Raw genomic sequence first — 24,347 nt, forward strand, 5'->3', positions numbered from 1 at the left:
GTGAATGTAGCCGTTCAACATGGTGAACAACAGCAACTAAAAATACTTCCAAGCTCACACCCCTCCATCACGGTTTTGCACCTCAGAAATGTCAGATCCTGTGTTTGACAGTCAGCTTCAGTCTGCATCAGTCCTGTACTTTTGTCTGGAACTTCTTTGTGGCCTGATGCCTGTTGACAGACATCTGTCACACCCTTAGCTGGATCCTCCATATACATTATTATTTGAACTGATGCCACATAGGAATGTAACTGGTTGTTCAGCAAAGGTTTGAAAGCTTCATGAAGAAAGACTCCAGGCTGGGATTAAAACTCCTGGCTCAGCTGCAATAATCTGGAAACCACAAACAAATCAGACTAAAAACTACAATTTCCAATGTTGCACATTATTATGTTTATTACCGATCTGAACTTGAAGATGATGGTTCTCTGGCTATAAGCTCACACTTGTTGACCTTTTGGCTCAGTCTCATTTCTTTTGTAGCCTCCACCAGATTCTGTCCATTTAAAGTCTGGCCTACTTGCTGAGGAAAAGCATCCTCCACACAATGCTACCACTGCGTACATTCAGTGAATATATGTCTTTCTGTCATGTCCCCTACCTGGCTTTTATTAAACCTCTTTTCCAACAGCAGCTCTCCTTCAGATCTTTATGGCTTGAGATTTTTCTCAAATTTTTGTGGTTATAACATGACAAGATATGAAAAGTCTCAATAGGTCTGATTCTCTTTGCATTAAGGCGTTGAATGTGCCAGTTGAGACCATCAGTCGGGACATGTTGTTCAGGCCTTGCTGCTACTGTGTTTCCTACTTGCAGGAGAAGTAGCCTGTCTGTCTGCATGTTTCTTGTTTGTTCAAAACCTTTGAAGAAATGTTGTCAGAGCAGGTAAAGAGTTCCTGTCTCAAGACAAACTTTGAACTTGCTCTGAAATTAGAACAGAAAACTGCAGACACATCATGATTTATTCATACATCATGTGCTTAACATGCACATGTTTTATTCAATAAAAGTAAGAAGCAACTTCTGACAGTCACATAAAAAGGAGGGACAGAGTTTTACTTGGTAGATGTAAAAAGGAATGAAACCAAGAAGAAAAAGGATGATTTGAACATATGCTGAAACTTTTACTAGTATGTGAGTATTATACCAATAATAGCTTGACAATATGCTTTCCTGCATTGTTTTTGTTTTCACACCACACACACGCAACCACACATTCTAAGCTCAGGTCCATTGTCTGGGTTTAAGGAAACACTTTCATTAGAAGCTAAACAAAACAAACATCCATGAGGTTAATGGCTCTCTGATGAGTTTCTCAGGTCCACGATTCACACCTTCCTGTGTTAAAGCGTATTCTCAGTGGAATCCTTCCAATCAGAGGTGTCAAACTAATCTTGGGTTCCATAGTAAACATGTCTGCACCACACATGATGCAAACAGCATGAAAAGAAACAAAATGCAATTTGTTATGTTTTTAATTTATCAGAAGGTTCACAAAGGTTTGAAGTTTGTACTTTCTTTCTCTTCCTATCTGGCGATTAGATTAGTGAAAGAATATTTTCTCTTTCTTAAACTTGGTCAGAAACTCAAAGGTCTGGTTTGTTAGAAGGTTTTTGTGATGTAGAATAATGGGACTTTGATAGATAAATTCAAAAGTTTTTTTTAAAGGATCCTAACATATACAGTATCATGTACCATTCAAGTGAGAAACAAAGACATTTCTTAGGGGAAACAGGATCAGAATTCCAAAGCCACAACCAGTTACAATTCTGCTTACCCTAAAATAAAGTTCATGCCCAAGCACGGTGATCCAGAAGTTCGCTAGTTCACATCATTCAACTAAAACCACAGCTTGACGAGAAACTTGAAAGTCTCAGAATGCTTTCACTGTAAATACACATCAATCAGGAGCAGAAGGAATTCATGAGAGGAAATCCACAACTTTAACAAAAAAAAACAGTCACCATGTCACAGTAGTTGAACAAATCAGAAATATAAAACTCTGAGGTATTTTGAACATTTTTTTTTTTTGCAGAGCATTTTTTTGTTTAGTGATTTGGCTAACTTTAAAATGTTTATCACTCTTAGCTTCCCCTTTGTAAACTTTAGCTATTAAATTCAAAAGCACTAATTTATTTGACTGTTTTGTGTCATAATGCGAGGTTTCCAGGACTCTAAGGCAGGCAACAACTACGGACACTCAGTTTTAATAAATTTATTAAACAGGGAAGTGTGTGGAGGAACGTCGATCTGCGACAGCAGGGAGGGACCGGGTCAGCGGAGGAACTAAAAGAGGAAGCGGTTAAAGAGGGAACTATTGAAGGGAACGACAGGCAACCTGATGGTAGCTTACGGTCAGCGGGTTGAGGTAGGCAGAGGGGAGTACTTGGGATTTCCAGCAGTTGGCGTGGTGTGGTGGTTTCCAGACAGAGGGGTGTGACGTACCCAGGTGCAAGGCCCAACAGAGCAGCGAGGATCAGATCCTTCAGGTGAGTCTGTCCAGAGGGTGGGTTCACTAGAGGAAGGAGTAGACTGAAAAGAGTCAAAACAAGGAGGACACAGGAAATACAGCACTGATTGCTACAGAGTACCACAGTAGAAGAACTCTGCTCTGCTCCTTTAAGGACCTTGCTTAGTGGTGATGAGCAACAGCTGGATGCCATCAGCCTGCCACCCTGTGAAGGAGAAGAAAACCACTCCCCTGCAAAACTCAACAGTTTTGTAATCTTTCAGTTAAAACTTAAAGATTGGTTTCTGAACAGGATGAACGTCTCATTACTTGTGGAAAAAAGAAATAACCCAAATAATGATTTCATGATAATATTTTTTCATTGGTTGAAATATTTTGCATAAAAACTTTGCAATTTAACAATGGGTTCAAGGGTACAAGTTTGTGCCTTTTGAGAGGCACTTTAATTTGCTGCACATATCAAGCAGAGTCAGGAATAAACAATTAAGCCCAAAATTCTTCATACCCCTGACTGAGTTAATATTATTTACAGTCAATCAGGAAGTTTGTTTCTGGCAGAAAATGAGACGGGGTTGTTTCCAAAGGTAATAAAACTTTGGAGACAACCAAAGTTTTATTATCATCCAACAGATAATAACAATGTATCTGTTTGGGTCAGCACTCAGCCCTTAGCTACTTGTATTTGTGATTTCTAATGGTGAATGTAGCCGTTCAACATGGTGTGAACAACAGCAACTAAAAATACTTCCAAGCTCACACCCCTCCATCACGGTTTTGCACCTCAGAAATGTCAGATCCTGTGTTTGACAGTCAGCTTCAGTCTGCATCAGTCCTGTACTTTTGTCTGGAACTTCTTTGCGGCCTGACGCCTGTTGACAGACATCTGTCACACCCTTAGCTGGATCCTCCACATACATTATCATTTGAACTGATGCCACATAGGAATGTAACTGGTTGTTCAGCAAAGGTTTGTTTCTAAACACGACATGACTGTATCTACACAAAAGCTCTGACAGCCTTTCACCATCCTATCATTTCTTATAAGGCCATATGTTGCTGTGTTCTTGGCAGCTGAATCAGCCATCACCTTCACATGTTGACAAAACTAAAATCCATCACCACAAATCATGGCAAGTTGTTACATTTTTTATTCTGAATCTTCATAAGGTAAATGTTAAGCATGAAGAGAATGAGAAATAGTTTAAGGTGTACAAATTGTTTTCTTAGTTTAAGTTGTAGATCAGTAATGGCAGAGCTCCACTTCATCTCACATGTCAGTAAGGTGGAGGTGGGCCCATCTCCAGCAACCTTTAGCTGTATTCCTGTCTGTGACTCTTATTGAAATGATGGGACCCATCTGTATTTTTGGAGTTATTACTCTCTCCTTAATGGATGAAAATAAACAAGCAAGATAACAAGAAACATTTTATTTTGTCTATTTGCAAAATAATACTGCACTCTTCCACAAGTCTATTTTTCAATGAAAACCAAAATCTCCCTTTTATATTATATATTCTGGTCTGAGCTTTTTGGATTGACTGCGAGTGCTGTAGTTGTTTGGTAATTAGCCACACACACACACACACACACACACACACACACACACACACACACACACACACACACACACACACACACACACACACACACACACACACACACACACACACACACACCTACACACACACACACACACACACACACAGGCAAAGGTATTACAAACTAATGCACGCCCCTCCAGTAGGGGTTGGAAGTCTCCATGGACATCAATTTTTCTTTTTGAATAGGAATAAATTTGATAAGTCAGCCTCTTCTAGAAGGGTTGGCCACAGTTTCATGTTTTCTTTATTTGTAAATAAATGAGTGAAAAAGATTTTGATATGGCTCTGATAGATATCAATGACTCTGTTCTTCAGGTTCCTTAAAGTAGGAAAACTGTTATGTAATTTTACAAATTTTAGTTTACTTTAATGTTATGAGGCAGGGCCTTTTCAGTAGATCCATTCCACACATCTGACAATAATTGGGATTTTGTGTGGCTTCATGCCAAACCATTTAATTGTGGGAAAAAAGGAATATGAAGAAGAAGAAGAAAAACTCTGAGGTTTTTGTTTTTCGGAGTATCATCTGTGACTGTTATGTTAATTACATCAAAACATTGAATTCCAATCAGGAAAACATCAGTATACTGGTGAGAATTAATGTGTTTTTATTGAGAAAGATGAAGACACATCACAACAAGAATACAGCTTAATAAAAGCATAAAACATTTATAAATGATATATGTTTCAATAAAAGTGATTTAAAAATAAAATAAAGAAAGTAATCTGATACATCTTAGTAAATGCAGATTTTTTTCTCTACATCTGAGAAAAAAACTCAGTGGTTGAGAAACATAGCGACAAGATTTTGGGGATTTATTTTCATAATTTTTTTAGCTTCTGTTTAATATTTACATACATTAAATGCGTTCAGAGTTTCATGAAAAACTTTTAAATCATTTAAACTTTGTTATACCTGAAGCCTGATATTTACAGAAGCTCCATCAAACTGGAAGGGAATTTAGAGACCAAAACAAATGAATAAAAGAACAAAAAGAAGACAAAAAATTGCTTTAGTACCAGTGATTTTAAAAGTGGTAATCCATGTGGGTAAACTGAATTTGCAATTTCTTAAACCATCAAGGAAGATGGAAAAAATTATAAAAACTGACTTATATTGACTTGAACAGCTTCACGTCAGATTTCCCATCCAAACATAAAACCCTCAGAAAGCTTCTCTAAACTGTATTTACATAACATTTATTACCAAGTCATGAATTATTGTCGTCATGGTCTGGCGTGAATGTGAACAATCTCTTTAGGCAGTCTTTGGCTCCCCCTGCTGGTTTTGTTCGGTAGAACTCTAGCAGTACTGAGGGTTTACCACTGCCTGTTCAAGTGCAGTGATAATCCTTCAAACACTTAACCTAAGACTGCATCATTTGGTAAATGTCTTCATGCTGCCTCTTCTGGGTTGGAGGCTTCATTACCACGTAGGTGCAGTTCTCTTTGGTGTTTTTCTGGAACAAAAATACAAAAGAGAATTATTTAAACAGCTCATTAAAAGTTTTACTTTATCATAACTTCTGGTTTCTCTCTAGAGTTTAAACAAACAGAAGTCAATATTTAAGACTAAATGGACAGAGTATTTGGGAAGTATCAGGTCTGGGTCAGGTTCAGACATAAGAACCTGCTGGCTTCTGAGTTGATTCCAGCGCTATTTTTACCACCGTTACATTCTGTTGATGAACATTTTGAAAACTGCAAAACAAAATTCTTTGCTGGAATTTACAGATATAAACCAACCAACAAAGCTCTCTGGTTCAGAGCAATGATTATGAAACAGAATGTTGTCATGGTGATCTGGCTGCTCAGTTATGCTTTTTATGTTTGTCACCATTCAGGTAGAGACAGAATGTGTTAAGTGCATGGCCATGTCACAACAAGCAGAAAAAAAGTGGAGGTTTACTATTTTTTTTTCTCAAGCAAAGGAGGAAATCAAACACTCAGAGATAAACTATCCATTTCTGTCTGGAGTCGATTCCTCTTTCGAGATTTCACATTTTAAAAGTCCGGAAAGCTTTTTGAGCTAATTCATTTGTGATTATTTCTAATTTTAACCATGTTCACATACACCTGAGTTTTATTCCTGAGATTGCATAGCAGAATCTGATGGTTTACTGCAAAGGACACATTATCTTGCAATAACAGGCACTTGAAGCCATTTCACCATTATAAGATGGTGAGATCTAAACAATACTACACTTTGAAGGCTTTGGGAGATCAGATGAGATGACAGGATCATTTCAGAAGATTGAAGTTAATGTGTGTATCCTGCAAAACCTTAGTGGAAGATCTGAAGATGTTCTGAGATCTGAGAAGTTTGGATGCAGCAGACAGGAAACAGACAAAGCTTATGTTTGACTGTTGTCACTTTTCAGATGTATGTAAGTGACATCTCCGAGTTCAGCTATTGATTATGTATCTAACTATAAAAACATTGTATTTTTCATTAAGCTAATGTCCAACATCCTTCATAACCCTGAAAAACGTCTATCTTATCAACATGTTTCTTCAAACAGAAAGTAATATTAATATTAACATTTGAAGTGGCCTCGTCAGAGTCCAGACTTCAAGCTGATAGCAAATCAGCAGAGGGAAGTAAAGATTAGGGTCTTGGCAAAGAGCTCTTCCAAACTCAGAGACTTGGAGCTCATCATCCAGGAGAAATTGTCAGAATGTCAGTGGAAATGTGCATCAATAAAAATGGTTGGACTGCTGTAGAGTCAAAGTCAATGTTTTTTTTCCCGTTTATTATTACCAGTTGTTTTATTATTTATTAACTCTCTCATTCCCGACCTGTTCGGTTAAATAATTTCAAATCTAACTTGTAACAACAGTGAACTTGACTGTATAAAACATGGAGCCACCTCTTAATAACACAAAATCTTTAGGTTATTTTTCCTTAGAAACAGCTCAGTGGTAGCTTCTGAAATAGATTATTGAATTGCATGGATACATAAACCCAGTCATGTTTTTTGTACAGGTGTTAGCAAGCAAAGCTCTCAGGCTGATGCATTTTCAGTCACTCAGACCTTTCAGTGTATCTGGGCCCAGTCAGACACCTTGATGAATACCAGACTCTGTTCTAACCACAAACTAGCTTTGTCTTTATTTCTAGCACCAGGTGTGGTTTAGAGATTTATGCACCGATTCATTTTTTCCAGTGTTGCCCTATTTCTATTTCCTGTTTTTTTCAAACGCTATCCTTTTTTGTTTCAGAGGAATAATGTCATATATAAATGTTTTTAGAGTGAAATTACAAATCTGATCATATGTTCCAACATGTGTCACATTGGTACATTGGTACAGCATGATTCTATGAGAAGCTCAAAGTGGAGTGTGACCTGCTGTTTTCATCTGTTTCAAATGACCTTTTCAGCTACATTTTCTATATTTCATTTTATTTGCGTGGTGTGGGAGGGAAGTGTGAAATAAATCATTTCCTCCACTCTGACAGCTGTCAGTGGGAACTGTTACAACACACAACCCAGGCCTTTTGTTCTGAAGGGGCATCAGCACTCACACCGAGATCATCCAGAGAAAGAGGCTGAATGTGGAGACATAACTGTAGTTTGAAAACAAAGCGGGGGAGTTGATTAATGCAACACTTTCCTCATAAAGTAAGAATTTGATTTTCATATGTATTTTTTGGATAGTCTCCATGCTGGAAAGTTTCCTATAAACACATTCTTCATGAAGAAGATTCCGTAAACTTTAAAATGAGTAAAATCAGTAAATCAGTTACCCAGACTGTGGCTTTCAGTCTGAAGTACAGGCAGGTGATTACACAGCTGTACAGGAACATCAGGACCAGAAGACCAATCAGAATCCATCCCAGCGCAGACCTATCAAGAGAAGGGCAGTCCTCTTTCCCTGATTACAAACAAGACAAACCACAGAAACGTGAAAATAGACCTTAGAAATGAATTCATCTTGGAATAGTCTGACTGTACAGACACAGATCTACTACGTGGTCCCATTACTAGTGACAACACATTATTTTAGTTTCTACATTTTAGTCCAAGAACCAATGATTTCAAATTGTGCAGCTCTTTTCTGCCTTTGGTGAGAAGGAATCATATTGTGAGATGAATGACTTCCTCTTCACTGACAGCTGTCAGTGTGAACCACTCCAGCTGTCAGAGCTCTGCTACATTATGCAGGCAGAGATTAGCTAATAAAAATGGATTCACTGGCCACGGTAGGTGGTAAGAGCAAATACTCTGCAAATACATACAAACAAGAAAATCTGTATCATGACATGCACATTTAAATAAAACCGCATTCAGACTTGTGTTTCTGCTGAAGGTATATATTAATTTAATACACTACAATATTAAGAAGTCCAATTATGCGAGGATTTTTATTACTAAGTGAGACATGTTATATAGATTATTTGCACACAGATGGATAGAGCCTTTATTTCTGTTAATTATAAGATTTTTTCAATTAGACATAATAAAACCATAATATTTAAGGCTCAAATACAACATTAGACCATTAAAACATATTTAATACTGAAATGTGGGCTTGTTTAATGCCATCTTCAAAGTAATTTTCAGAAGATACTTTGACAATAGGCCTCACGCTCACAAAGATTGATTTATTGAATATGACTGCATTTATAAGGATTGCAGTCTATTTTACCACGAGAAGCATTAGTGTTTGTGACAACCAGACGCTGGCTAGTGAGAGATTGATTTTCATCTCTTTTTCATTGAATTCTTTTTTTCAAGCGATAAACATTAATATATTTGTTTTTGTAAATACTTACTTTCCTGTAGTTTTTTTAGTTTTCCTCTTTCAATGTAAACCACATCCTTTTTTTTAACTATTTTTTCACACTGATAGGTAAATTTCATTTCTTCTGGTCCAACTTCTTGTAAAATGAAAACAACCTTGCTCTGATCACACTGATGTGTGATGACAGTTGAGCAGGAATCTGTGATGCTCTTCTGATCGACCATATGTTCTGAGTTATCTCTAAAAGTTGAAACATAAATCAAATATTTAGTCAACTAAATGCACAGATAAATACCTATTTATATAGGAACTGACTTCTGGTCTTTATTGATAAATAAATGTAGAAGCCATTACCAAGATACTCACTGTGAAATCCTGTATAATCGTGCTATCTGAATGGTGGATCCCTCTGCCTTCGGTTCACAGCTGATTGAGGCGGTTTGGTCTGGGTTCACATGCTGAACCTCCGGCTGGATCACATGAAAATCTGACAGTTGAAAAAAATTAGTAAGGAAACACAGAGCCAGGTAAGATCTGCTGGCTCACTTTGATTGAATAAAACTAATTTATACTAAAACAGTATGAAAACTGATTCTTTGCAACAAAGAAGTTTCATGCTGCATTGCTGTGTTTACTGAGATGACACTTCAGGCCAGAAATGCAAATACTGTAACTACTTTAATTTATTTCAAAGAATGTCAGTGATTGTGCCACATGCATAAATCTCAGCAAGTAAGTGTGTTTCCTTTTCCAAAAGTGGAAAATAAATCATTTGTACTTCAGCCATTGCTGAAGTATTCTTATGTTGAAATTAAAATAAATTCAAAGAAACACTTTCTGACTTGATTTTGATTTGGGTTACATACCATATAACAGTGTGGTGTTTATTCCGTTCCTGGTGTAATCTGCACCGCCATACTCCATTGTTATCTCACACTGATAGGTAGCTCTTATTGCTTCTGGTTTAATGTTTCGTAAAGTGAAGACAAACTTGGTGGAACTCAGAGTCAGGTTGACATCTTTACAGGATGGTTCTCCCTTCTGACACAGCATCTCTGGTTTGTCATTCCTAAAAGTCAAAGCATAAATCAGATACTGAATCAACTTATCTGGCAAATTCAGAGCAAACTATTTATTTGCACTTCAATATGAATGCAAAAGTTTTTCATGCAACCCATGAAGAATAAATGAGGAAATACAACAGACATTATTAGGAATGGAAATATGTAATATCTTAACATATTTACATTCTGCTGTGATCAATCAGTGGTAGACTGTAAAGAGCTTGCTCGCACCATGATGCACAGTGGTATCTGGTTTGTGTGGGTTTACTCTTGTTCCTGTCTCATGTTGTTTTTGTCCATGTTTAACCAAGGCAAACATATTATGATCACCCAACTAAATGTTTAGTTTTCTTAACTGAATTTATTAAGTGTGTTTAAAATTACAAATTAAAGTCAGTCTTTCTCAAATCATTTAGTTGACATGTAATTCAAATAAAGAAGAAATCTAACAAACAATCTTTTTATCAGGGTTTTTAGGCTCAGGCAGCCTTGATTTGAGAGAAGTTAGACAGGAAATTGAGTGATGACAGAGAGAAGACATGCAGCAAAGGTCATCAGACTGGAATCTAACTTACAACAGCCACATAGAAGATAAGGTTTCCTTATGTGTGCTGTGCTGAACTACTGTGCCAGCAGCACGTGATTTATTCAGCTTCTGTCTCTGGTGAAGCTTGCATCATGACATCAGACAAGCTTCAAACGCTGCATTGAACTTTTCAGAGTTCAATGCAGTGTACTCTAACAATACACATTTGAGAGAACACTCTCAAAAGTGAATTTGAAACAATTAAGTTCAATGCTGCATTCACATCCTGTCTTATGTCATAACGCAAGCTTCACCAGGACAGATCCTGTATCAGGATCCTGGGTGAAGGCGCAGGGATACCAGGAGACCTTAGTCCTCGACGTGGCCCTTATCCGTATATCATTATCCAGCCTGATAACTTTATGTGTGTGTATTTATTAAGTTAAACCAACTTAATAAATGGATAAACTATTTTCTCTTTTTAAGTGTGCAGAATCTTTGAAAAACTAAAATAACATGTTTAAAATACATTTAAAATTATTTAAATTCAAGCTGTATTTTAAGTACACTGTGAGTGATAATGTAGCTTTGGATATTTTCGTTTTTCAGTTTGAAATAATTTGATGTTCAATTTGTGTTCACTTTCTGTAGAATTTACTCAAAGAAATTTGAATTATTTATCATGTTATTTATTTAAAATAAATAATTTAAAAATAAATAATGTGAATAAGTGTTTAACATTTGTAATGTTAAACACACTTAAAGAGTAAAGTTGTAAAATCTTAGCAAACTGAGTTGGATAAACTTCATGTATTGAGTTGGATGATCATAAATTGATTTGGTCCGATATAGGATACAAAACAGGCATTGAACTCAGTTGTTTCAAGTAAAGTCAAAGATTAAGTTAATTTAGTTGATTTAGGTTTGTTAAATTTGTAACTTTTAAGTTAATCGAACACAAAAACGTATATCATTAAGGCAAAGGAATGACCTACTATAAGCCGCTACTTTTTTCCCATGCTTTGAACAATGTGTGGCTTTTCTGTCCATTTTTCTTCAGCCACCAGTGGGCTCTTAATCAGAAAGTGACTCATTGGAACTCAAAGAAGAAAGCATTAATTTTTATTTAGAACAAGCACATGCTAGCAGCAGGCATGATGGAGAAATTTCTTCAAACTCATACTTCCTCCGTATGGAAACCATACGAAGAAGTGAGAAGCAGTTTTTAAGTTGAAGTTCACCGATCAGTCAGTACAGACTGATCGCCGCTGCACAGAAGCTCAGCCTGAGCAAATCCATGGTTTGGTGTTGAAGACACAGCTCCTTGCTCCATCATAGTCTTATCTAAATAAGACTATGATGAACTACACCCAAAAACAATTTCAGAGAGTAGATACCAGAGAGTTGTGAACCTTGCGACAAGTTCACAACTCTCTTGTGAGTGAATTCATTTTTCCACACAACTAAACATAAATATTGACCAACACATTTGAGGACTCACTTCTTCTCTGAGTGAAAAATGAACAGAGTTGATTTTCAGCCCCATCAAGTCTATAAAAAATAAAAAAAAATATTTGACTCAATGTGTGATTACAGCAACCATCACCACAGCACTCACTGTGAAATTCTGTACAGTCGAACATCCTGAAGCTTAGATCCATATGAATCATGTTCACAGCTGATTGAGGCGGTTTGGTCTGGGTTCACATGCTGAACCTCCGGCTGGATCACATGAAAATCTGACAGTTGAAAATAATTAGTAAGGAAACATAGAGCCAGGTAAGATCTGCTGGCTCACTTTGATTGAATACAACTAATTTATAATAAAACAGTATGAAGACTGATTCCTTGCGACAAAGAAGTTTCATGCTGCATTGCTCTGTTTGCTGAGATGACACTTCAGGCCAGATATCCAAATATCGTAACTACTTTCATTTATTTCAAAGAATGTCAATGATTGTGCCAAATGCAAAAATCTCAACAAGTAAGAGTGTTTCTTTAACCAAAAGTGGAAAATAAATAAATAAATAAATATTTGGACTTCAGCCATTGCTGAAGTATTCTTATGTTGGGATTAACATAAATTCAAAGGAACACTTTCTGACTTTATTTTGGTTTGGGTTACATACCATATAACAGTGTGGTGTTTATTCCTCTCCTGGTGTAATTCACACTACCATACCCCATTGTTATCTCACACTGATAAGTAGCTCTTATTGCTTCTGGTTTAATGTTTCGTAAAGTGAAGACAAACTTGGTGGAACTCAGAGTCAGGTTGACATCTTTACAGGATGGTTCTCCCTTCTGACACAGCATCTCTGGTTTGCCATTCCTAAAAGTCAAAGCATAAATCAGATACTGAATCAACTTATCTGGCAAATTCAGAGCAAACTATTTATTTGCACTTCAATGTGAATGCAAAAGTTTTTCATGCAACCCATGAAGAATAAATGAGGAAATACAACAGACATTTTTAGGAATGGAAATATGTCATATCTTAACATATTTACATTCTCCTGTGATCAATCAGTGGTAAATTGTAAAGAGCTTGCTCGCACCATGATGCACGGTGGTATCTCTGGTTTGTGTGGGTTTACTCTTGTTCCCATCTCATAAATAATATGACTCTTTGATAACTTAAATACAAGGAGACATCTTTGAGTTTTTGGTGATAAAAATGTCCTCCAAAATGAATGACATATATGCCTGTTGTGGTTTTAATCTGTTTACCTAAAGCTAAGATGTATCCATCTTTCCTCATGAATGCCTCTATAGCTTTAATCATAGAGGAATATTCTAACTGCATGTTATAAAAGGTTTTTTCTGGTTTGATAAATATTAATTAATATATATCATGGGGGTCAAATGAACTAAACAAAACTTAACAAATAAACATTACACTGTTTGTGTCTCTGCTCAATAGGATGGATTCTTCAGTAATTATGAACCCGTAGAGTCAAGGAGAGTGTTTACCCTGCGTTGCAGTGCAACACACACCACAACATCCAACCGGCAAGACTAGAAATGATCCTAGACCATGAATGCTCATGGTGTGTCTGAAGATGGCTCTGTAAGCACGCTAACACATGTAAGCATGCTAACACATGCATGCATACATGTGTTAGCACGTAAGCAAAATTAAACTGTTGTAATGCTGAAAAACCCTCAACTTCAAAAGGAAGTTACAATGACTGTTACCTCATAATACACTTATAATCTTACTGGACAATTGGCTCATGATCAATAGTGAACTTAAAATGTTCCACATATCTCCTGGCACATGTTTGCTTGGTTGTGCTTTCCTCACTTCATTAGCTTATATGTGTTACTGTTTCGTGTAGAACATCTGAGCCATCTAGTAAAATACAGAATTGGCAGTAAAAAATGACTGAAACATGGGAAACATTAAGGCTACCATAACTAGACCTAAAATCCCCCCAGTATTAAATTTGACAACTTCATCGGTTCAAAGGAATTGTCATGTTAAAGTTATACAGTATAATAACTGTGTAAAGGAACACAGTCATTTTGATATTAACATTAATATTAAGCTCTGTTTTAAGCGTGTGCAGTCAGACACACCACATTGTTTCAACATCTGCGCCCTTTTTAAAACGTCCACCCTGTATCTCTCCACGTCCTCAGAAGTGAAAACTAAAATGGCTGCCAAAAACAGCAAAGGTTTAGACATGAATAAAAGGGATGGGTTCTGGGGGTTTGGGACTGAGATGTGCAGAATGTGTGACAGGAGTGGAGTAAGACAGAGACTCATCCACTGGATAGAATAATTAAAATAAGAAGCAGTTTATTAAAACAATATCTAAACTCTGCTGTCTGCAGTATTCTGACTTGTACATGGAATCAATGTTACAGTCTATTTAATGGAGCTTAATTTGGTCAATTAATGCAATTAAAACTGTTGTGTAGTTGTGATACATTAATTGTGACATTATGTCAGCTTTTAGCTGAATGGGGACAAGAAAGGACACTTTCTTTAAATACACCAGCATCATGGTGACAACATGAAGCTAAAATGTGTTAACCACCATTCCCACAATACACTACAAATGTACAGTTTGAGCAGTTTTCAAAATATTTGGACTTCCTTCATATCTGTTGACCCCACATTGTGTCAACAAAACAGTTGAGAGAAGACAGATGGTATAAGAAACTCATACTGTAATAATCAAAAAAGGAAAAATATTCCTTTATGAAATCATTTGGGCCATTTTAAATAAAGCCAATAATAATATGATGCCATTGCAAAAAAAACTGTCTTAGACACATTTTCATTTTGCCAATACTTCACAACTGCATCTGATAACCATATAAAACCAATGTGACTGCATTTCTTGGGGAAACTGAATTCTTTGTTTTTACATTTTGCGAAGTTTGTTCATTACAAATTTGCAAGTATAGAATCATAATCATTTGTTTTTGCGCTTGTCTTTAAGGTTTTGAAGTGCAGTTTCACTCAATATGTACGTTTTAGATGTAAAGTTGAATCTCATTAAAGTCTGTTTATGTATGAACAGACTTTGCTTGTGAGTGTGTGCAGGTTGGCATCTGCAAATCCAACAAGAAAAATGTTTTCAAGCTGTAGTTTGAACCCCCAGTGGAACAGGAGGCACAAACAGACTGCTTTTGAAAATAAAGTTTCTCATCATGAATGTTAACTTCACAGCTCTGTCTGGGGAGAGGATTCATTTTTCAACAGAACTAAACATAAATATTCACTAACACATACTAGGACTGACTTCTTCCCTCTGTGACAAACAGCAGCCAATTCCAGCCCCATCAGGTCTAATAAAAAATAATAAATTATCTGACTCAATGCATGATTCCAGCAGACATCACTGTAACACTCACTGTGAAATTCTGTACAGTCGAACATCCAGAAGTTTATATCCATGACCCTTGTCATGTTCACAGCTGATTGAGGCGGTTTGCTCTTGGTTCACATGCTGAACTGAGACTGATTTTGGCTGGATCACCTTAAAATCTGAGGGTTGAGAAAGAAATAGGTTGTTCCTGGGAACTGCAGTTAGGTAACCACTACAAATATTGTATATTAGAAAGTATATGTTAATGCAGCAGTACAAATCTGAAATTAAAAGGAGTTATAATTCTTTTCTCTAAAGAGAAAAGTTTTAAAAAAGAAAGGTTTTCTGAAGTCCCAGGGGGTTGTCGGGCCACATTGGTATTTCAGAAAATTCAAATCAATTCAGTATATTTATATAGCATCAATTCACAATGAACGTTGTCTTGAGGATGTTTATCAAAAACAGTCATTTTAATTCAATCACATATTCAATTTATTCTGGTTCTGAGTCAGTTGATAAAGCTTTGTTTATTCTAGAAATTCATCTAAAAGGTTTTCTATCTCAGGCAGGTGTTTAAAAGATATGCCCAAACCTCAGCTATTAGGTAAATTGCTTCTTACCATAACCGAAGACAAATTCTGGGCTCAGAAAAAATAAATTGAAGATAAAAATGTTGAAGTTTAGGCGTGACATCTTAGAAGTGCTGTCTTCTTCTTCTGTAGCAAAGCATAAACACGTTATACCTCTACAGACACTCAGCTATGATCATTCAGTGATGGATTGTTAGAGGTAGACTGTAAAGTGTTTGCTCGCATCGCGATGCACGGTGGTATCTTTGGTTTCTGTGGGTGACTCTTTTTCCTGTCTTGTCATACTGTTTTCATCCCCAGCAAGAACGTTAGATCGCTGAGAGAGTGAGGAAGTTTTGCAGTGACAGCATGTGAATCTTGCAAACTTTGCTTCAAATGTTCAGAAAGCTCCATTTTCAGTGTATTGTTGCTGTGGCACTAAACAGGTAAAATCTACCAAACTAGCAGGCTGGTTGATAAAAATAAACAAACTTGAAATAACTGTCTTTTTGTGTCAGCTATGATTATCTACAATAATTATCGACAAATGCAGTCAAAAGATAATCTTGTGCTGCAAATTGAACTACCACAGGTTTATAATTGCACCTCCTGCATAATTTGCCAAATCTCATGGTCACTTTATGTAACCTCAAACAAGAAAATGAATACCTTAGTCTTTCTTTTTACATTCAATTAAAATACAAGTTGACAAAAATAAAACAGATAAGAACAATTTGCTGTATTTGTGAATGGCTTCGAAGTGAGCTGCCCTGTTGGCAAAAAACTAAAATTAAGGATGCACTTTTAAGTTCATTTCTTAGAATAAAACAAAAACATCATAGGTTGTTGTAAAGATAGAATACTAACTCATAACCAGCCTTCAAGCTGAACTTTCTGAGCACAATTTGAAACTCAAATTATCCTTATCTTCCCAGTTTACATTGAAGGCCATGTGTTTGTACTTCATTATTCTGTATTTTTATCACAAAATGTCCTGTGCACCATATGACTTTATATGATGATTAACCAAGCTGCCCTCACACGAACCGGGTTGTCATCAGAAACCTGAGTAACTAGAGACTATTCACAGTTAAACCAACAACGCCCAAAAATAGAATGCGAAAACTCTTGTAATACAATATATTTGTTGAGTGCAGCACAAGTGTATTATATGAACTCACTAAAATGCTTAAGAAACTTTTGATACTAGTTGTATTAATATTAAGTTTTAAATTTTTCGTGAGGTTTAGGAGGTGAATATACTGGTTTTGTTTGTTTGTTAGCGCTTCACCAAGGCCGGCTAACCAGGGTATCTGACAGAGGACAGAGTCACTTTAAAGTAACCGACCTAATTCAATAGAACTCCAGCTAACTTGTGCTATCAGTTTCACAATAACTGGAATGGAGATCAGCAGAGCGTAATGAATGTGTCTTCAGTGATTGTAATATAAATAATATAAATTGTTTCTGGGAGGGTCATTCACTGGTTCATTAGTATTCTTGGCTACCATCACAGCATGAAGACTAAAGAACACTCCAACCAATTAGATTAAAGGATATTTAAAACCATTCGTCAGGGGATGGATAAAAAATATCTCCAAGGGTGTTTTACACCCAATAGATTTGGTTTGATTGGGGAACACAGTTGCAACAGCTGGTCAATTTATGAGGTTTATTTTCACACTACACTGTGTCAAACACTCCAAACCATTTGAGTAACTTGTTCACCTCCTCGACTGTGGTGGCAATGCACCAAGAAACACTGGAGGAAACAATATGAAAACCTCTAAAGAAGACACTGAGCAGTCTCTGGTCCAGTTCATATGCATTCTAACTGCACCAGACTTTACTTCTACCAAACCCAGACCAACGGTTTTAGGCACACCACATTAAGCTTTTTTGGTCCTTATGTTAGATGATACATTCACACCTCTGCAAACAAACCGGGCTTTCTAGACTAAACAGGACTGATGTGAATGCAGCCTATAGTGAACATCCCCTGGAGTTTAGTTAAGTTTTTGATGAGTCATATTTTACAAATATTGACATGTTTGGAAGCTCTTTTTCTTTCTTTTGTGTAATTTGACTTGAATTGCTATGATTAGCTGCTAAAGTGAAATTGGTGAATGGATATCAACTGGGAATTTGGAGTTTCACAAAGTTGACTTGGCAGAAAACTGTTTAAATGTTATGCTGGTGTCTTTTTATTAACTCTTAACATTCAAAGTTTGTCTTCATCTAGCACACATTAACCCTGACTCCTTAAGCATCATATGCTAATCTGAAATTACTGCATTTTCAGGCGCTTTCTTGATATCAACCCGGACCAAGGCCAGCTGTAGCAAGATCATCTCCAATAGGACAGGGAAAACTTTCAAAAGAAGTCGGTCACTGTCATCCCCCGTGTTTCAACTCTGCTGAAAAACCTCATGGACTTTGAGTGGAATTTCATAGTGAGAACTTTCTAACCAAGCTATAGATATTGTTGCCCCTCCACGCAAAAACAAACAAACAAAAAACTATACAGGCATGAATACAACTTATCCTTGAACAGGAATGTTCTTGAGAGATTTTTTTGGTTTAATGGTCAGCATAATCTTAAGACATCTCTTTTAATTAAGAGCATAAATTTTGTTAAGGCTCCCACTTTCTGTTCTTCAGATGTAATTTTGACTGTACAGGTGTAACCCACATAAAGTGGGGATAGCCTTTTGGGAAATAGAGATTGGGTAGGCGGGGTAGTCTGCCTGGCCAATGGGAAGTTTGATTCCCATGAATGTTTAGACCAATCAGAGAGCGGAATGCCACAGAGGCTCCACCTTCTTTCCCGTGTTGGCAGCGTTGATTGTGAGCTGGAGATCTGACCCTGATCAGACAGCTGAGCCAGAGTGAGAGTCTTTTGGTTTCTTTCTAATATCATTTATTGACTTTGAAGGAATTTTTTTTTGTAAATAGTTATTGTTTAAATCCAACTTATAAGTTAGAAAGAGTGATAAGTTTCAGAAAACTGAACTTCAGTTTTTCTGCTGTTAGAACCACTAAGATCAGTTGGAACTGTTGCACTTTCTGGCAGTTGATTGGCAGTTGTTTTCAGTTCAACTGAAGGTAAAGCCTATATAATAATGTATTTTTATTTTACTTAATTCATTTTCTTTAAGTTAAAACTTAAAAAATATGCATTTTACACTGTCTAGTGCCCTCCGTGTCTGGAATGAGAGTCCCTGTCTAGTTGTTTTGAACGTGCCGCACTGAGATCGGTGAGCATATTTTGTACCTTTCAATTGGTTTTGTTCTTTTATCTTGTTGTCAAATAATGATCTTTATTTGACCTACTTAGTTATTAAAACGTGAACCTTTGCTGAGTTTGTGTAAAATGTAATGTTTTATTATTGTTCTTGGAAAAGGATTTTTCGAACAGTTATGAAACATAATAAGCTAGAATGGTTTAATAATAATTCTATGTTTCTGCTGGTCTTGTCTGTTGACAGATCAGGTTTTTTTTGTTGTGTTGTTTTTGTTTTTTGCTTTTTCTTCTCTTCTCCTGGATTGTTCCTGGAGTGGATTCCCCTACTGACTGATGGCGAGCCTTCCCACCTGGACTTAGAAAGATCTGGATTTCCTCCCATGTTGAGTGAGACCTGAACCAGGATTTAATTTGATTCATTTGTCATCTAAAAGACATTAGAGCACAAACTACCAGGGTGCACCCAATAGATTTAAATTTGATATTTAGCACTTGGCCAAGTATTGTTGTTTTTATTTCATGTATTTTATTGTGTGTAATTTTACTTTCTTAATTGTATGTCTTGTCCACTTGTGAGTTTATGATTCATGTTACTAAAGCTAATTGTTTTTTTAAATTCACTCAACTGTGTATGTGTGTCATTTAAACACCCATCGTGCTCCGACAGCCGAACCTATTGGCCCATCTACCTAAAACATATTGTACCCTTCTCAACTGTGTTACAGGAGAAGCTTTGGCGAGCCAGCCAGGAGCACGAGTGTGTGTGTTTAAGTGTCAGACATCTTTCACGTATTGTTAGAACTTGCTAAGTACTTCTCAAAAAAAAAAAAAAATGGATGTGGTACTCCGGGAGTCCATCCAAATTCCCCATTCTTTGGTTGTTAGTGGCTTGACAGGGTCAGAAATAGATGAGGAAGTATCAATATTTCTCCAGAAGTATGGTTCCATTAACCGTTACATTCACTTAGATGATCCTAAATCAGGTTTCCATAAAAACATGATTATTGAGTTTGCACATGAAACTGCCATGAAGACATTGGAACCACTGTTGCCTCTTCAGCTTCCAAGCACGACTCAAGCAGGGATTGTGTATGAGTTAAAAGCTTTAGGAAGTGTCTACACCGTAGAAGCCAGAAGCAAAGCTACTAAAATGTACATGGAACAACTCTCTGAAATTACCATGCTGAGTGGAAATTCACTAGGAGAAATGTTGAAGGAGGAACTTAAAAGTCTAGTTTCATCTGTCGAAAGTTCCTTTGCCCGATCACCTCAGACTGATCCAGAATCCTCAGCTCCACAGAGTCCTATCCCACAAAAAGACTCGACCAGCAAAAGAAATATCCCATCTTCTGAAAACCCTCAGTCATTGACGGCTACAGATTCCCCGATTTTGACACCAGCAAATAATCCAAGTAAGCCTCTCAATCCTTCCATTTTTAGTAAAAACCTGATTGATCTCAACCCCCCACAGACTTTGTCATTCTCATCTGAATCCACTACTACGCCAGTAATCGATGTTAATCCACATGCAGTTCAGCAAGTGGTGGTTGAGCATGTGGTGCGCAGCAGTGATACCTCATCCCAGTTTGCTTCACCCAGTAGACTCAGAGCTTTTTCAGGCAAGAGTCCACGTCCAAACCATGAAGCAGATTATGATACATGGCGTGCAAGTGTTGAAATTCTTATCAGAGATCCATCTGTGTCAGACTTGCATTGCACACATCGTATATTAGACAGTCTTCTTCCTCCTGCTTCTGAAATGATTAAACATTTGAGCCCACAATCTAGTCCCTCAACTTATCTCAAGCTGCTTGACTCCGCCTACGGGACGGTTGAAGATGGTGACGAGCTTTATGCTAGGTTCATGAGCACGTTCCAGAATGATGGAGAGTTACCTTCTGTTTTCCTGCAGAGACTACACACAGCCTTAAGCAAAACAATGAGACGTGGTGGTGTATCCGCTCCAGAGTTTGATCAACAGCTTTTAAAGCAGTTCTGTAGAGGCTGTTGGGAGAACGCTTTAATAGCCAATCTTCAGTTAGAACAAAAGAAAGATAAACCTCCTACTTTTGCAGAATTGTTGCTCCTTCTTAGGACAAAAGAAGATAAACAGGCTGCAAAAATTACTCGAATGCGACAGCATTTCAACCATGCCAAGTCTGGCCACATCCCCAGCAAGCAGCGTGCCATGTCACAAGTTCATCTTGCATATGACAAAAATGATTTGATAAATAAGACTGATCTTGAGATGCTCAAGCAACAAATTGCTGACCTCAGCCTTCAGGTGAAGAGCATTGTGTCAGAGAGTCAAAAGTCAAAACAACTTAAGCAACAAAAGTCTGTTCCTCTAAGTGTCACACATGAAGCCCATGTGGTGAAACCAAAAACAAGCCGTCAGCATCCTTCCACAATTAAAGCAAATGGCAGACCACGTCCCTGGTACTGTTTCCAGTGTGGAGAGGATGGCCATGTTGTTTCAGTCTGTGAAAATGCACCAAATCCTTCCCTTGTAGCAGCTAAGAAAAAACAGCTGAAAGAAAAGCAGGCTGCTTGGGAAGCCTCTAATGCTTCTCAAAGTGAGACACATTTAAACTAGTGTCTGCTCCCATAGAGGGACACATGGGAGCAGAGTTACAAAATTCCAGTCCCAAAACCATGAAAGCTGTTGTTAAGAGTGTTGGGGTAGAAAGGTCGAAATTGCCACATGGCCTGGTGGGAACTAAAACTACAGCTCAAGTGTCTATTGCAGGGAAAGACACAAACTGTCTGTTGGACACAGGTTCGCAAGTCACAACTGTGCCCCAGTCCTTTTATGAAGAACACCTTCTGATCTGACCATTCATTCTTTAAATGATTTGCTTGAAGTGGAGAGTGCTAATGGCCAGTTTGTTCCCTATTTAGGATATGTTGAGCTTACCATCACTTTTCCTAAAGAGTTTGTTGGCTCTGATATTGAGATTAACACTCTGGCTTTGGTTATTCCTCACCTCCGCTCTGCAGCCCATGAACAGGTGCTTATAGGCACAAACGCACTTGACGTTCTTTATGCGGATTACCAGAAACTTTCATCTTTTCAGCCTTTGATGAATGGCTATCAGGCTGTTCTCAAAATACTTGAGATACGACAAAGGGAGCTTATCCACAGCAGCCTTGGTTGTGCAGAACTAACAGGCAAGCTGCCTAAAGTTGTTCCTGCAAGGCAGACCGCTGTTGTTGAAGCTTTTGTTCCATTTAATCGTTTGAACATTCAGAGAGATGTTATTCTTGAGCAACCATCAGCTTCTTCTCTACCGAATGGTTTACTCGTTTCAGCGATTGCAGTAACTTTACCAAGCAAACACTCATGTCATATTCCTGTCATACTGAGAAATGACACCAATCATGACATAGTCATTCCCCCCAAAACCATTGTGGCAGATGTTAATGCTATAGTACAGGTGTTGCACAAAGAACATACTGTCAACGAATCAGACTATCCTAAATTTAAGCAAAGTCTTCCCCACCACTGAACTTTGATTTTGGAGATTCACCTTTATCCACTGAATGGAAAGAGCGAATAACAAAAATGTTAAACACCATGCCAAACGTTTTCTCTCAGAATGACCTGGATTTTGGCCATACTGATAAAGTGAAACACAGAATCAAGCTCAGTGATGAGACGCCTTTTAAGCAGAGAGCACGTCCGATACACCCCAATGACGTAAATGCTGTGAGACAGCATCTACAGGAACTCCTAGATTCTGTAGTCATATGGGAATCTGAGTCTCCATTTGCTTCTCCAATCGTTGTTGTTCGCAAAAAGAATGGCTCTGTTCGTCTGTGTGTAGATTACAGAAAGCTGAATATGCAGACAATCAAAGATGCCTACGCTCTTCCAAAACTGGAAGATGCTTTCACTGCACTTGCTGGTTCTAAGTGGTTCTCCGTTCTAGACCTCAAGTCAGGCTACTATCAGGTCGAAATGCAAGAAGCAGACAAGCATAAGACTGCATTTGTGTGTCCAGTTGGATTCTGGGAATTCAACAGGATGCCACAAGGAATAACAAATGCACCTTCAACCTTCCAAAGACTGATGGAAAAATGTGTTGGCGATATGAACCTAAAAGAAGTTTTAGTGTTCATTGATGACTTGATTATTTTCTCAGCCTCCCTGGAAGAACATGAACAGCGCTTGCAGCGTGTTCTTGAACGATTGATGACATATGGTTTGAAACTGGCACCAGAGAAGTGCAAATTTTTTCAAACGTCAGTAAAATACCTTGGTCACATTGTTTCTGAGAGAGGAGTTGAAACAGACCCTGAAAAAGTTTCGGCCTTACAGACTTGGCCGATCCCCACAAATCTTAAACAGCTTCAATCTTTCTTAGGATTTGCTGGATACTACCGACGGTTCATTCAGGGGTACTCTACTATTGTAAAGCCACTTAATGAATTAACGTCTGGTTATCCACCACTCAGAAAGCTAAATAAGAGACAGAAAATAAATTCGAGCTCAGAGTATCGCAACCCAAAGGAGTCCTTTGGTGAGCGGTGGACACCTCAATGTCAGAAAGCTTTCGATGACATAATAAGTAAGCTAACATCAGCTCCAGTCTTGGGTTTTGCAGACCCCCAGCTTCCGTATGTTTACATACAGATGCCAGCACTGTTGGCCTTGGGGCTGCATTATATCAGGTTCAAGATGGTCAATCTCGAGTCATAGCTTTTGCGAGTCGAGGACTTTCAAAGAGCGAGAGGCACCAGAGGAAGTATTCGACTCTAGACTGCTTTAATCTGTCAATGTAAATTATTGTAGCCTATACTGATGCTACCAAGACAAGCTACTGGATGTGTTTTACTGAAGTAGACTGAATGTAACTCGTTCACATTTCTGCCAGGCCCCTGCCCACTGCATGAATCACACACTGTTCACCACAGTGCTTCATAACATGCTTAAACTCATAGCTCAGCATCACACACAATTGTATATTCTGCTAGATAAAGGGTGTTATTCCACATCCTGTTTTTCTTGTGCGTGCGTGTGTGTAAGTGTTCGTGTGTGAGAAACCACTGGCAGTGTCATCAGAAACATAAATTCCATTCTAGCAGTTTTATCTGATTGTTTTTCACAAATTAGCTCTTTTTCTTAAAAACACCAGCATGGTTATATCTTCCATCAGTCCCAACGTTTCATTTTTTTTGCCATCAGAGAAATATTCTGCTAACAAAAAGCCTGAATTCAGCAAAATCCCCCACAGACAGATGGACGGCTAACTGCTTTGTGTTTAAACTGCACTATAACCTTGCACTGTCACATCATCTGCA

At 37.6% G+C, this 24,347-nt stretch overlaps 1 protein-coding gene and 1 long non-coding RNA gene across 2 annotated transcripts; one reads left to right on the top strand and one right to left on the bottom strand.

The window, feature by feature from the left end:
• Positions 1 to 4,662: 4,662 nt before the first annotated feature.
• LOC129379304 (uncharacterized) lies at positions 4,663 to 16,018 on the bottom strand. Its single transcript, XM_055060013.1, has 9 exons — positions 15,851 to 16,018; positions 15,277 to 15,409; positions 12,537 to 12,739; positions 12,026 to 12,146; positions 9,684 to 9,886; positions 9,184 to 9,304; positions 8,849 to 9,057; positions 7,820 to 7,947; positions 4,663 to 5,531 (listed from the first exon to the last, which is right to left on the bottom strand). The coding sequence occupies exons 1-9, from the start codon at positions 15,921 to 15,923 to the stop codon at positions 5,439 to 5,441; spliced, it is 1,284 nt and encodes a 427-aa protein (XP_054915988.1). The 5' UTR covers positions 15,924 to 16,018; the 3' UTR covers positions 4,663 to 5,438.
• Positions 16,019 to 18,503: 2,485 nt separating this feature from the next.
• On the top strand, positions 18,504 to 19,073 carry LOC129379283 (uncharacterized). Its single transcript, XR_008608158.1, has 3 exons — positions 18,504 to 18,687; positions 18,833 to 18,904; positions 18,994 to 19,073. It is a non-coding gene; the product is annotated as an uncharacterized LOC129379283 (long non-coding RNA).
• The last annotated feature ends 5,274 nt before the right edge of the window (positions 19,074 to 24,347 follow it).

This window comes from Poeciliopsis prolifica, unplaced genomic scaffold, assembly GCF_027474105.1.
Source record: "Poeciliopsis prolifica strain line A6 unplaced genomic scaffold, Auburn_PproV2 SCAFFOLD056, whole genome shotgun sequence".
NCBI lineage: Eukaryota > Metazoa > Chordata > Actinopteri > Cyprinodontiformes > Poeciliidae > Poeciliopsis > Poeciliopsis prolifica.